Source organism: Glycine soja, chromosome 15 (assembly GCF_004193775.1).
Source record: "Glycine soja cultivar W05 chromosome 15, ASM419377v2, whole genome shotgun sequence".
NCBI classification, from domain to species: domain Eukaryota; kingdom Viridiplantae; phylum Streptophyta; class Magnoliopsida; order Fabales; family Fabaceae; genus Glycine; species Glycine soja.
Genome location: NC_041016.1, coordinates 4,784,476 through 4,796,598, shown reverse-complemented (window position 1 = coordinate 4,796,598; position 12,123 = coordinate 4,784,476). Strand labels below are relative to the sequence as shown.

The window sequence follows — 12,123 nt, the reverse complement described above, 5'->3', positions numbered from 1 at the left end:
TTTTGAAGCCGCCGGCAAAGAGAGCGAAAGGGAACATGTGTTGCTTAGCACTAAAGTGATCCGTGAACACATTTTGGCATTACTCTAACTTCCATATGCCAAGTGCCCAAGTGTGAAGAAGAACTTATAATTGTTTATTTTCTTTCTAGCTTATATATCTTACCATTTCAATATTTTTAGAGTTATATTTCTCACCCATGATTGCATATACTCGTATGATTTCATCATTTCCATTAACGAGCAAGTTCTTTTTTCTTTTTTACAATAGCTATAACATAAAACTTTTTATTTTATTGGTATATGGACTATTTTAAGGAATATATATATACTCCTGCCACTAAAAATGTCCAACTATAATTGCGACAATTATATGTACCAAAAATATAACTGCGACAATAAACTCTTATCTACGCCCACAAAATAAATCCAGCAAAATCTTATTATTACAGGCAACATAATATACTTATCCTCAAAAAGGATGATAAAAAAAATTTTAAAAAAAACTTATCCTAAAAAAGAGACATATACTTGAATAATCCTATATCGGAAACAGTATCATAATAGAGGCACTCGGTTATGTATACTTATAAGATGAGATTAAAGAAAAATCTGATTATTAATCTGACAGATATTGGTCAAAATATTTAATACATTTATTAAACATTTTGATTTTTTAACAATAATTATTTTGATTATTTAAAAATAAGTACCACTATTAAATACTTTTATAGAAATGAATATTTATGTTTTTATTAAATTATTTTTTATTTTCCTTGATCCTTATCCTATGACATTCATTAACATTAATTTGTCTTATTTTATTTACTATTTATTTGGTCCGAAATAGGTGAACCTGATTAACTAACTCTAATTTTGACTTATACCGATGGGCATTTGGCCAGGCAACGGACACCTAATTTTAAGGTTGCAGAGTAATTTAGGAATTAATTTCAAATTTATTCCGGCTTACAATGGTGTTGTCGTTTCTGCTAGTATTTGTGATTTGGGTCTATTGTTATTTGTAGCTGTTACAGTTAAGAGCAGTTACAAAAAACGTAACTGCCCATCAAAGAAATTGCCCTTGCTACTCAATTACTCTACCATCCATGCTTTATTTGTTATTCCAGATTTTTTTTTCCTTATTATAGGTAAATATTAGTTTGTTAGGATATTAATTTTTGTTAGTATAAGATTAAATTTAAGATTTTCTTTTATTTTCTTTTAATCATTCATCATCTTATATTTTTCTTAATGTTAAATGCACAAATTATCACTTGGGTGTGCAAGTGATTCTATCTCTATTTATTTTTTACTTAAATACATTTTTTTGTTTTATGTAATTTAGTGGAGTTTTTTTTTGTCCTTGTAAATTTTTTTCTTCTGTGTGGTGTGCTTGTATCATGCCCTATCAATTTCGTTTGGAAAGCAAAACCCATTGTCAGTTTTACCCCGTTTATAAATGAAATAAGGTCACACTAAGAAATCTCTTTATAATTCATAATGGAAATATCATACATTCATACTCAATATATATCAATGTCACACATGGTGATTTCCAAACAATAATAACTCAAAGACAGGATACCCTACTAATGCTAGTTCATTTTTCTTTAATAGTATTAATAAGAAAGAGAATCAATAAGGTCGTTCCCCTTCAATGTTGCCTGGTGGGGAATAGCTGCAAATAACAAACACCCAGCCATTGTTACACTTTGCTCTAGCACACCCAAGATGAACAGAATCACGCCACACAATCTGAGTATAATGCAAGCACTCATCATGGACACAAGCGTTGGAGTAGTGGTCATAGTAAGGCTTCTCAGTGAGCCAAAATTTGACAGCATCCGAACCCTTCATTTCGCCGTACCCTTCAGCGAGATTCTCGCCGAAGGGTCCCATGGAGTGTTCGAGGTTGCAGTCAGGGATTCTCTCATTGGCATACCTTTGAGCGTAGGCTTGAAGGGTGTGGTTCCATGAGAGTGGACCAACACCAACCTCGGCACGAGCCTGATTGTGCACATCAAGAAAGTCTTGAGGGGTGTTCTGGGCAAGGGACAGTGGTGGTGTTGTTGTACACACCAAGAAAAATATGGATAGGATCACATGGGATGGGGACATCATCTTTTTTCTTTCTATACTCTATTAATGTTTTTGTTCTTTGTTTTGAAGAATGAATGAGACTGAAGGGGATGTAGATTAAGCTATGTATTTATAGCGAGAGTGGAACACTTGAGGCCATACATAAAAACTGAACAAATAATGTTTTTTAATCAATTGTCTGGTATGAGCCTCTCATCCCCTTCCTTGCTTTTCTAGATTCCCTGAAAAGGAAGAAGTATTAACAATAGATAAGTGATAAAAACATTAATTTTAATTTTCATGATGTAAAATTTATATAAAAAAATTACATAAGTCACTGTAAATAAAGAAATATATACCTATTTGATGCTCCTTTCATTACTTTAACTAAATGAAATGATAAGACAAAATAAATTAGCTGAAAAAAGTAAAAGGGGAAAAGGTAAAATGATAAATAAGAGTATTAGATACAGAATTCAGACAAAAGGCGCGTTTGATTCTGTATAGCCATAAGTAAAAGTATAATTAAAAATATTATATTTTATTGTCCACTTATAGTTATCTCTTTTATCTACATGCCACTGTTTTTATTTTTTCTTTTAGTTTTGTATAAATATTAATTATTAGTTTTTAGTAGTGAGATTTAAACTCACTACTTTCTCACTATCTCTTCTCTTTATTAATCTAACCTTTAAAATCTTGTCTAGAAGTCACTGTAGCAACTGGGTTTTTTTTTAACTAGTTATTATCTTCCCACTAAATTTAATTCTATAAAGTCTTATTTTGGGGGAAAAGCTATATAATAAATTATAAATTCTCTCCTAATTATTTTTTTAACAATAATATCATTTATTATTATTTTAAGAAGGGTTTAAATGTATTTATGTTCTTGCGATATTGACTTTGTTTGTGAAATAATAAAATAATTATTTATAAAAAAAAGGTGTTTTATAAAAGTCAAACTATAATATAAAGTGATAAAAAAATGATATAAGAAAAAATATAAATGTAATATGCATTACATATTTTACCCTTATAAAAATTACAGAAAATTGTTTTATTTGTTTTTGATTCAGTGTATGGCCAATATTTTCTTTAAAAATTGTCAATTATTAGAAAGAATCGTAAATTTAATACAGAGAGAAAATAAATTTATTTTATATTGATTTTTTCCTTAAGCATTTGAACTATATTTTCTTTCTTTGAAAATTTTCATTTAATTATCATGAATTTTAAATATATTTTAACAATAGAAGGGTTTTTTATAAATAAAAAAGAAGAAAATAAATAACTCTAATTCTTAGTTAACTATTAATATTTTTTATTTTCTTTATTATAACTTGAATGCAATCCATGTATATCACCGGATGCCTAGATCAATTGGTGCATAAAGAGTTTTGTTTTCTATAATAATTATATATCATTATTAAAAAATTATATTAAAAATGGCATATGTCACTGTAAATAAAGAAATATACCTATTTGATAAAGATACGTGTCGCCTATTCTAAAATGAATATAATGCATACATGAAAAAATTTGTGTATAAAATTCTAAATATTTTATGAAAAACATTACCGTTTAATACTTGCTGCACGAATCCATTTTATTAGAAAAATAAAAATAAGTATTTAGTGGACAATATATGTGGTATATACTAAAATGAGGATAATGCATACGTACGCCAGAAAATTTGTGTATAAGATTCTATTTATGAAAAATATATTGTATAATACTTGCTGCACGAATCCATTTTACTAGAAAATTATTAAGGGTAATTGACAAAAAGAAATATACAGGATAATTCAGCTTTCAAATTAATTTAGATAAGTTTGTGTAAATGAATGCTTTATGTGAGATCATCAAATTTTGTTAAGTTGAAAATCCTTTATGAAATATATATATGATCGTTTTCCATTATGTGTATATCATAAAATTCAATCAACTTAAACAGACAGTACATCTTTTTATTAAAAAAATCTTGTTGCATATAATTTTTTTTTTACCGGCCTTGTTGCATATAATAGTCTTCATTTTGCAATTCTTTAATAATAATATATATTTTTGCTTAGTTATTGAAGCAACCGTTTAACAGTAAACCCGTGCATGTGACTAACTCTCTTCCTACTATTGCAAGTATGACTCAAACATATCACTATCACGTACCACTACATGTAATGTAATTGATAGTCACATGTTATGAATCTAGCACCTAGCAATATTATTATGTGGAGAGGGACCCAAGATTTCACATGCTTCTCCATGACTTCTGGCCATAAATCTCGGAAGGCTAACGTAAGTGGCGAATCCAAGACCTTAAATTAGTGGGTACAAATTATAAAAAATAAAATTAATGGGTTTAATTATATAAATATAAATAAAATAAAATATAAAAATATAAGATTTTATTTACAAATTTGATTAATTTTAAAAAATAGGAGGTGCAAATGCACACCCTCAGAGCCATGTAATCAGAGCCATGTAAGTCCGCCGGTGCCCAAGATCATTTCTATAGACTAGAAAATTGGGTATAATGTCACAATTAAGGGCGTCTGAACTTTCTTGTTCTCTTTTTGCTTTTGGACTTGAGCTATGAGGCATTAAATTAAAATTATGGAATGATTGTCTTTATATATATATATATATATATATATATATATATATATATATATATATATGTTACAACTGTTGTTGAATATTTTCTGACTGTTGCTCTTAACTTTCTTATAATAACTATATATGTTTATCAAATCATTAAAGACCTCTTAAAAAATCGAATAATTAAAGATACGGATATCACCCACCACAGATTATAGTATCACATATTTTATAGTTGTCATATCACATTTATATATTTAACTCGATATTATACAGAGTGTACAAGTTTTCTCAAATTAAATTTTTAAAAATAATATGCCATTTTTAAACACTTAGAAAAAAGCTTTCCTTTAACAATATAATTTTTCCAATGCAACTGTAAAACAAACACTCACAATATCACATTTAACTTACTGGGTTCAATTTTCATGCATTGACCGTATAAAGATTTTTATGTCTAAATATATAGTTAGTTAGCTTTATATCTGTAGTTAACTTCTGTTTTCTTTCTTTTAATTTACCCGTGTATATATGATTTAATATTTTTTTTCTAGAAATAAGATTTATGTTTTCTTTCACAGTTGATTGATAGTAATCCTTTTACATAAATATATTTAAAATAAATTCTAACAATAATATAGATTTTGATATTAAAAATGAAAACGGTTATATCTTTAGTTTTGCATGGAAAATTTTAATCTTCTATTCATTGCTCCTTCTCAGTCTTTGAGCCCTTACTTTCACTTCCCCTCCATCATCCATCATCTCGTGACTCTAGTCCATCTTTGCGGCGAAAGTTAATCCGTTAATTTCGTTAAATTTTTCCTTGTCACTTCCGTTTTACGACTATCTTTAATCCTTAGCAACAGTTTAATAACTAATAAGTATATATAGTTAATGTAATATTTTTTTGTACTTTTAATTAATTAGAAATTATCACCAATATAAAATTGCATCACTTCACATCAGTGGAAGCTGATGGAATAAAAGAAATTAGACGAACTAAATCCAAATTGTGAAATTATGTGTGGTTGGCATTTCATAAACTAAAATGGATGAGGTACGCAGCTACACTCGTTGCTCTATGTTCTCACACGTAAGCAGCCATACGCTATAGCTGGCAAGATCATTGTGCAGAATACTTGATGATTGAAAATTATTTTAGCAAGGAAATGAATGAAATTCTGGAAATTTTGCTGAAAAGAGACTTAAACAAATATGGTTTTCCCATCATATACTATAGATGAAGTAAATGTGTCAAATTAGAAATTTTTCTAAATAATAAATAGCAGTTGTGAATACAAAAACATGAGGAACACTATCCAAGACAAAAATAGTTTACAATGGGTTGCCAATAAACTACATTAATAATTGAATCTAAATAAAATATGTCATCACCATCGAACTATAATTTCAACAGCATATATGGAACTTTACCCTTCGGGTGCTGAAGATGCCTATCTCATCAGCATGGCTTCTAACCATTAAGTGGAGTATACAAATAAGACAGTGAAATTTCAAGGGTATGATTTGAGGTGAAAAATTTGGCATGCTGGCTTGTATGCCTTCTTGGCTGAAGCCTGTTCAAACTTCTTTCCAGCAGTTTCATTTTCATCTAAACTAGACTGAACGAAAAACCTTATCCACCAAGATGAGCTGCGCAATTTGGCCTTCATAAAAGAATATCAAATCTCAAAAAGGGAGAAGCTGAATTAATGACTTTATTTTGGGTAATACCTAACTAGTCAATAACTTCACATTATTACCATGACATGTGCGATATGCTTAGATCTTGGCCAATATTTTTAAGAGTGTATTACTGACCAATATTTTGTTTTCTAAAGTTTAGGCAACAATAATTATTATTTATGAACATCAAAATGAACGTGATATCAACTGTCAAGGAAATTCATATTTATATTCTTCCACAAATCAAATTAATTTGATATTGCCCAAGCCCAAGGCTCCAATCTATCTATAACCAATTCACTCTCTTCTCTCTTTTGAACTGAAATCAGCTCAAAGACTTCTCCTAATCTTACATTTTTTCTTCTAAATGCTTGAAAAGTATAGAGAAAAAAAAACCATTTGTTTCAATTAATAAATCCCTTAATACCAATATATAGAGAGGAAGATGGTACAATCTGTTAAAAAAAAATATCTATCTCCAAGACTTGCTGATGCATTCTGGTAATTTATCATTCTCTTTCTGCTCATCTAAGTTTCCTTTATTTCAATCTAGGACTACAATTTTCTAGATCCTTTCCTTTTGTCCTTTTAATAAAATTATTTTTACAACCCTTTCATCCAGTTATTTAAACTAACCACCAATATCTCTCTCCTATATAGTACCCAAAAAAATGCACAATGGGTAAACATGTAATTTAGTTGATGATGGAGTCATGAGTCATTAACAATGCAATTGCATGTAGCTTAAATGCCCATGTTGTAAACAAAGCATCAAAATTCAATAAAAAAAACAGTAACTTACTGGACGACCAAATTTGGCCACTTCTTCACCTCTAGTTCTCTGTTGACCTGGATAACCTATGCATGAAAATGAGAAATCAGGAGAAAGAAGTCAAGGGAATCACAGTAGAACTCAATTTTCTATTACATCCAACATGAATTGTGATCTTGTGAATGATAAAAGTAAAAGATCATGATTTGTAGACAATAAAAAACTGCTAAAATTAACAGTTTATCATGACTGGAATTGCCTAGCTCTTGGTGAATGTGACCCTAAGCAGCCAAATAAATATGCCCTAATAAATGCCTAAGATAAATCCATTATACTAAATTCAAATGTGCAAAAGCATAAACTAATAGAACAGAAGCTTCACAGGGGAATGTACCTGCAAAGATAACAACACCATCAGCAGACACCCTCACCAACTCTGGCAGGGTTTTATTCAGGTATCTTGGAGATAAGTAATCCAATGCATCTGACACAATAACCAGAGAAAATGACTTTGCACGGTAGGGTAGAGAAAACTTCAAATCAGCCACACGCACAATGCCCTTGCGTACAAGACTTTTACACTTTGCACCAACATCATCTAACTCATATGGTTCTATTCCCCAAGCCTCAGTATCCTCTTCTTCTAACAAACTAGATACCACAGAACAAGACTCAGGGCCAACATGCAAAACCTTGTGCAAACTGTCTCCATATGATTTCTTCAAAACGGGCAATGCTTGTAGGACTTCTGATGAGCATGATGCACCACCTGCACATGCACACTAGAGCTGTTTGAATTGCTAAGAATTGTATCAAATTTGAAATCAACAATTCTATATTAAATATCAATGAATATGCACCAAGCCACCAACTTATAGTACAAAAAGATGTTTATAATGCCTAACATATTGTGAGGCAGTATCATCCAGTTCCCAGTAAGAGTGTATATACAACAGCCATACAGACAAAAATACAGTATCAGCAAGTAGCCTAATCTTTATTTGCTCATATGTTTAGGACAATAATAAGTGCCTATTTGGTTTCTGCATTTTCTGTTTCCATTTTCATTAAATGTAGAAAATATTAACAAAATTAATGTTATTGGGTTCAAGAGAAAATTTTACATACAAATTTTCTAAATTGGATTCGAAATGGGAAAAATAAACTCCATGCCTCTTGCTCTTCGTTGGTTTTATTTCCTCTTGATGTTGGCAAAAGTTGAATTGATACAATTTTAAGGAAATGATAGTTGAACATTTTTCCTAAAATCAAATATACCATAAACCAGCAGAAGTTATTAATAAATTGAAATTTTGAAGGTAGACTAAGATGCATAATCCAATCTATACATGTATCATGTATGTCAAAATGATACCAAAACAGCCAACAACTTTCTAGTTTTAGATCATACCATCCACACAAGAACAAGTTATGGGATGAAACCAGAAGTTCAAAAAACAAAATGTGCATGCTGATGGGAGACACCAACAAAATTAAAAAAAATAAAACACTCAAAGCATTAACACAATTTAAAGGAAATGAGAAATTTCAATGATTCTTTGCCAGTTTACCATAGTTTCATATAAACATGATTTCTTACATGGAAAATGTTCTGTAAGCATTATATTTTTAAATGACAAAAAGACAGTTTTATTTACCTTCAAGTTTACTTACATCCTTAATACCACCGCTAGCTCCACCTGCCATGTGACCAAACAAATCAGAGTGAATATCAGTATCAATGGAATTTTATAGCGAGTTCACAAAACAGAATATCTTCATTGTTAGTTTATGCAGTGATGTCTGCCAATATTCTTCGTATTTTACATAAATATTTTCTTGATAAAGCTGACAAATTAAGAATGACTGAATGATCAATGACAAGAAGACTAGATCTAGGATCTATGAGGCAAGTGCAATATGCATTGATCAACATGCCAATGTAACTAGTATTTGTTTGGTTTCCTATTAAGACATAACTTACATTAAAATCTTTACTGCGTTATACAAGGTGATAGAGGAATTAACACAGTTCCCTTAACAAGTCTGGCTAATTCACCAAATCTGGTGGATGTAAATTCAAAAAAATAATCTATTCAGCCAAACTCAGAAGAGGATTTATTTTCACTCTTCTAAACTGGACTACCTGTCTGTGTGCCTAGCTTATGGGCAGGGGAGGCACACAGTTAAACAACAGAAGGGATTTAGCCACCTCAATCCTCTTTCAAAATATGAAAGTTTACAAAGGTTTTTTTTTTTTAACTTTTAAAGCATGGCCTCTGCAAAACTCTACAATTTTTTTCCTCTAGCTCTGCTACTGATTATGGATAACTTGTCTTATCACTCCTTGTGTATAGCTTGAGGCCAGAGTTGATAAAAATATTTTCATTTGTATTGCTCATTTTTTTTCAGTTACAATGCTACATTGAGCGCATTCATTTTGGGCACTCCACTGTGCTGTTTCGTTGTTCCTTGACTGTAACATTCTCTTAATATACATAGTCTGGACTCAAACTTTGTAAACCCAAGGAAGTTGTAGGTCTAAAAGACCATATCCAGAGTCCAAAGTTCACACAATTTGGTATTTGAAACACAATGTTTGGATGGTGAAAAATTCAAAATCCTTCTCTTATTATTTGATTAAAGATTTTTTTCTTTATGAGGGATCCACACTTCAAGTTAACAGAGCTTAGTTACTAACCTGAATTGCTGTAACAATAACCAATCAGAAGGATTGCACCCTGAAAATTTGTAAATATCAATTTATTAAATACAGTATGGGTTGACGACAAGCATTGATGAATATACTAGATAAAGTAAATTGAGAAAACTGTATCCTGATTTAGAAACAGAGGGAGGAAAAAGTAGGAAATATCTCAAATGCAGGATCTGTCTGGTGCACACATGGTACATCAAACAAACACAAAGAACCATTGCACAGTAAAACAAATTATGTCGTACTATTTCCGTGTTGAGATACATATTTCGAAGAAAACATACCACAATGACAAGCCCAATAGATAGTAGGGGAGAGTTTTGAGATACATATTTCGAAGAAAACATACCACAATGACAAGCCCAATAGATAGTAGGGGAGAGTTTTGAGATTTAGACCGGATAGATGCAGCAAATGGTATACTTCCACCATCACCTAACCGACGCGAAGGATTTACTGGCCTCCTTGACATGATAATGGCAATGAGCCCTCAGACCTATCACAAGTTTTGGCAACAAGCTCAGTTGTGGTTTTTCAAATAAATTAAATTGTTTCTGGTGCCAAAGTAGTATGACAGTAAGTATCTGCTGCCTAAGCTGTTTTCCAAGAGATAATTTTTTTCTTGAAACCAAGGCCACTCATTTAACATTAGTTGAGGAATAAATAATAAGCACCGCGTAATAATAAATGCTAAAAGGCTCCACATAGCATGGTCAGTTATTAATACGATACAAGATACACTGCATACTTATAACAACTAACAAGAATCTTGTGCCATCTCTCCACAGATTCCAATTAAAGCGATGTGATTAGCACAAGGAAACAGCATATTCTGCAGTGCCAAGTACCAAAGTTACACAAGGCAAAATTCGCCTAACAATTCCATCAAACCCTGTATGACAAAACTTTTTTTTTTTTTTTGAAGTTTTCATATCACTTCCCACAGAACACATAACGTGGGAAATTGCTAATCCTATTTAACGAATCCATCACTCATTTATTAAGAAAAACGATGTTCATAGGGACTGACTACTCTAAGCTTAAGTAGAAATACACAACAACTGAATCAGAAGTTAAACCATAAAAGGTGAATAAGTAAAAGCAAATCGATCCAAAGGAACTAAAGCCAGAAAAGGGGGTTAAGCTGTAATCGGGTACAAATACGAAACGAATCGAATTGAGTAAGGGATATACCTCAGAAGCAAGTAAACAATTTAGTAAATAGAGTGCATCATAAGCAAAGTGTGATGAGCATGGAGAAAGGGGAAGATTGAAGGAAATACCTAAGAATAGTGATGAGAAATGAAAGAAGCTAGATTCCTTCAGTCACCACTCAGATCTGTGCAGTGTCTTCTTACTACTCTCTGCTCTGCTGTGACCGAAACAGACTCTCAAAGCGGTGGATTCGGATTCATGCATTAATATAACTTTTTTTTTTTTTTTAATTTGTCTTTTGACAATTTTTTATAGTATTATATTTCCGTGTTGGGTTGGTTATTTGTGCACTCGATAGTCACTAGTTTCCAAACCTTCATTTTGGTTGTAAATCCAGTTAGGGTCCTTCTACTTTCACATTCGTGTAATTTTAGTTTTTATATTTTTAATTAAGGAATTTTACTTCTTAATAAAAAAAAAACTGAGTTCCTTATATTCAAATTTTGAATTTTATCATATATTAAAATTGAGTTTCTCTGGTAATTTGAGAATTAACAAAATTCATTCACATATATATTTTATTTTACTATCAAAAAGTTTAGCTCAATTACTTCATCCGTTAGAAATTTCTTAATATTAGAGTTGGGTTTCTATGAATAAAAAGTAAATTATGTTTACTGATTTAATTGGTTAGCACGAAAACCATTTCACATATTCAAATACAAATATTTTATAAATAAATAAAGTTCATATCAGAATTTACATGTTTTAATATATTAGAACTCCGTATTATTTAAAAAGAATTATTTAATCGTCAAAGATATGACTGATGTTGGTAAATTTTGAAAATATGAATCCTAAAATGGCACAAATATAAAAATAAATGATTAGGTATTTAAGATTTTTGGGTTTCAGAATAAGACTACCTCTTGTTCAAGTAGCAAAGGCGTCGGTTGACAGGCATATTACTCTAAAGACTATGTGGATTGAGTGATTTAGGATGGATAGAAATCAGATGCAGAGAAATTAAAAAATAGGTGCCAAAATGGGCTACTCAGACTCATGCGGAATTACCCAATGTGAGTTGCAGGTGATAATAATCCAGATAAAAAAA

The 12,123-nt window shown here is 30.7% G+C and overlaps 2 protein-coding genes across 2 annotated transcripts; both read right to left on the bottom strand.

The window, feature by feature from the left end:
• Positions 1–1,462: 1,462 nt before the first annotated feature.
• Positions 1,463–2,195, bottom strand: LOC114388490 (basic form of pathogenesis-related protein 1-like). The gene has a single exon (XM_028349000.1). It carries the CDS (start codon positions 2,119–2,121, stop codon positions 1,636–1,638), a length of 486 nt encoding a protein of 161 aa, XP_028204801.1. The 5' UTR covers positions 2,122–2,195; the 3' UTR covers positions 1,463–1,635.
• Positions 2,196–5,921: 3,726 nt separating this feature from the next.
• LOC114388489 (probable pectin methylesterase CGR3) lies at positions 5,922–11,286 on the bottom strand. Its single transcript, XM_028348999.1, has 7 exons — positions 11,138–11,286; positions 10,204–10,350; positions 9,840–9,879; positions 8,797–8,838; positions 7,533–7,907; positions 7,169–7,224; positions 5,922–6,347 (listed from the first exon to the last, which is right to left on the bottom strand). The coding sequence occupies exons 2-7, from the start codon at positions 10,324–10,326 to the stop codon at positions 6,195–6,197; spliced, it is 789 nt and encodes a 262-aa protein (XP_028204800.1). The 5' UTR covers positions 10,327–10,350; positions 11,138–11,286; the 3' UTR covers positions 5,922–6,194.
• Between the last annotated feature and the right edge of the window lie 837 nt (positions 11,287–12,123).

What these genes read in the sequence shown, in the direction of transcription:
- LOC114388489 (XM_028348999.1), bottom strand. Translation starts at nt 10,326, where the DNA reads ATGTCAAGGAGGCCAGTAAATCCTTCGCGTCGGTTAGGTGATGGTGGA. An exon ending in CTATTGGGCTTGTCATTGTG is followed by an intron (nt 9,880 to 10,203) that starts GTATGTTTTCTT and finishes ACAAATTTTCAG; the next exon opens with GGTGCAATCCTTCTGATTGG. An exon ending in GGATGTAAGTAAACTTGAAG is followed by an intron (nt 7,908 to 8,796) that starts GTAAATAAAACT and finishes GTGCATGTGCAG; the next exon opens with GTGGTGCATCATGCTCATCA.
- LOC114388490 (XM_028349000.1), bottom strand. Translation starts at nt 2,121, where the DNA reads ATGATGTCCCCATCCCATGTGATCCTATCCATATTTTTCTTGGTGTGT.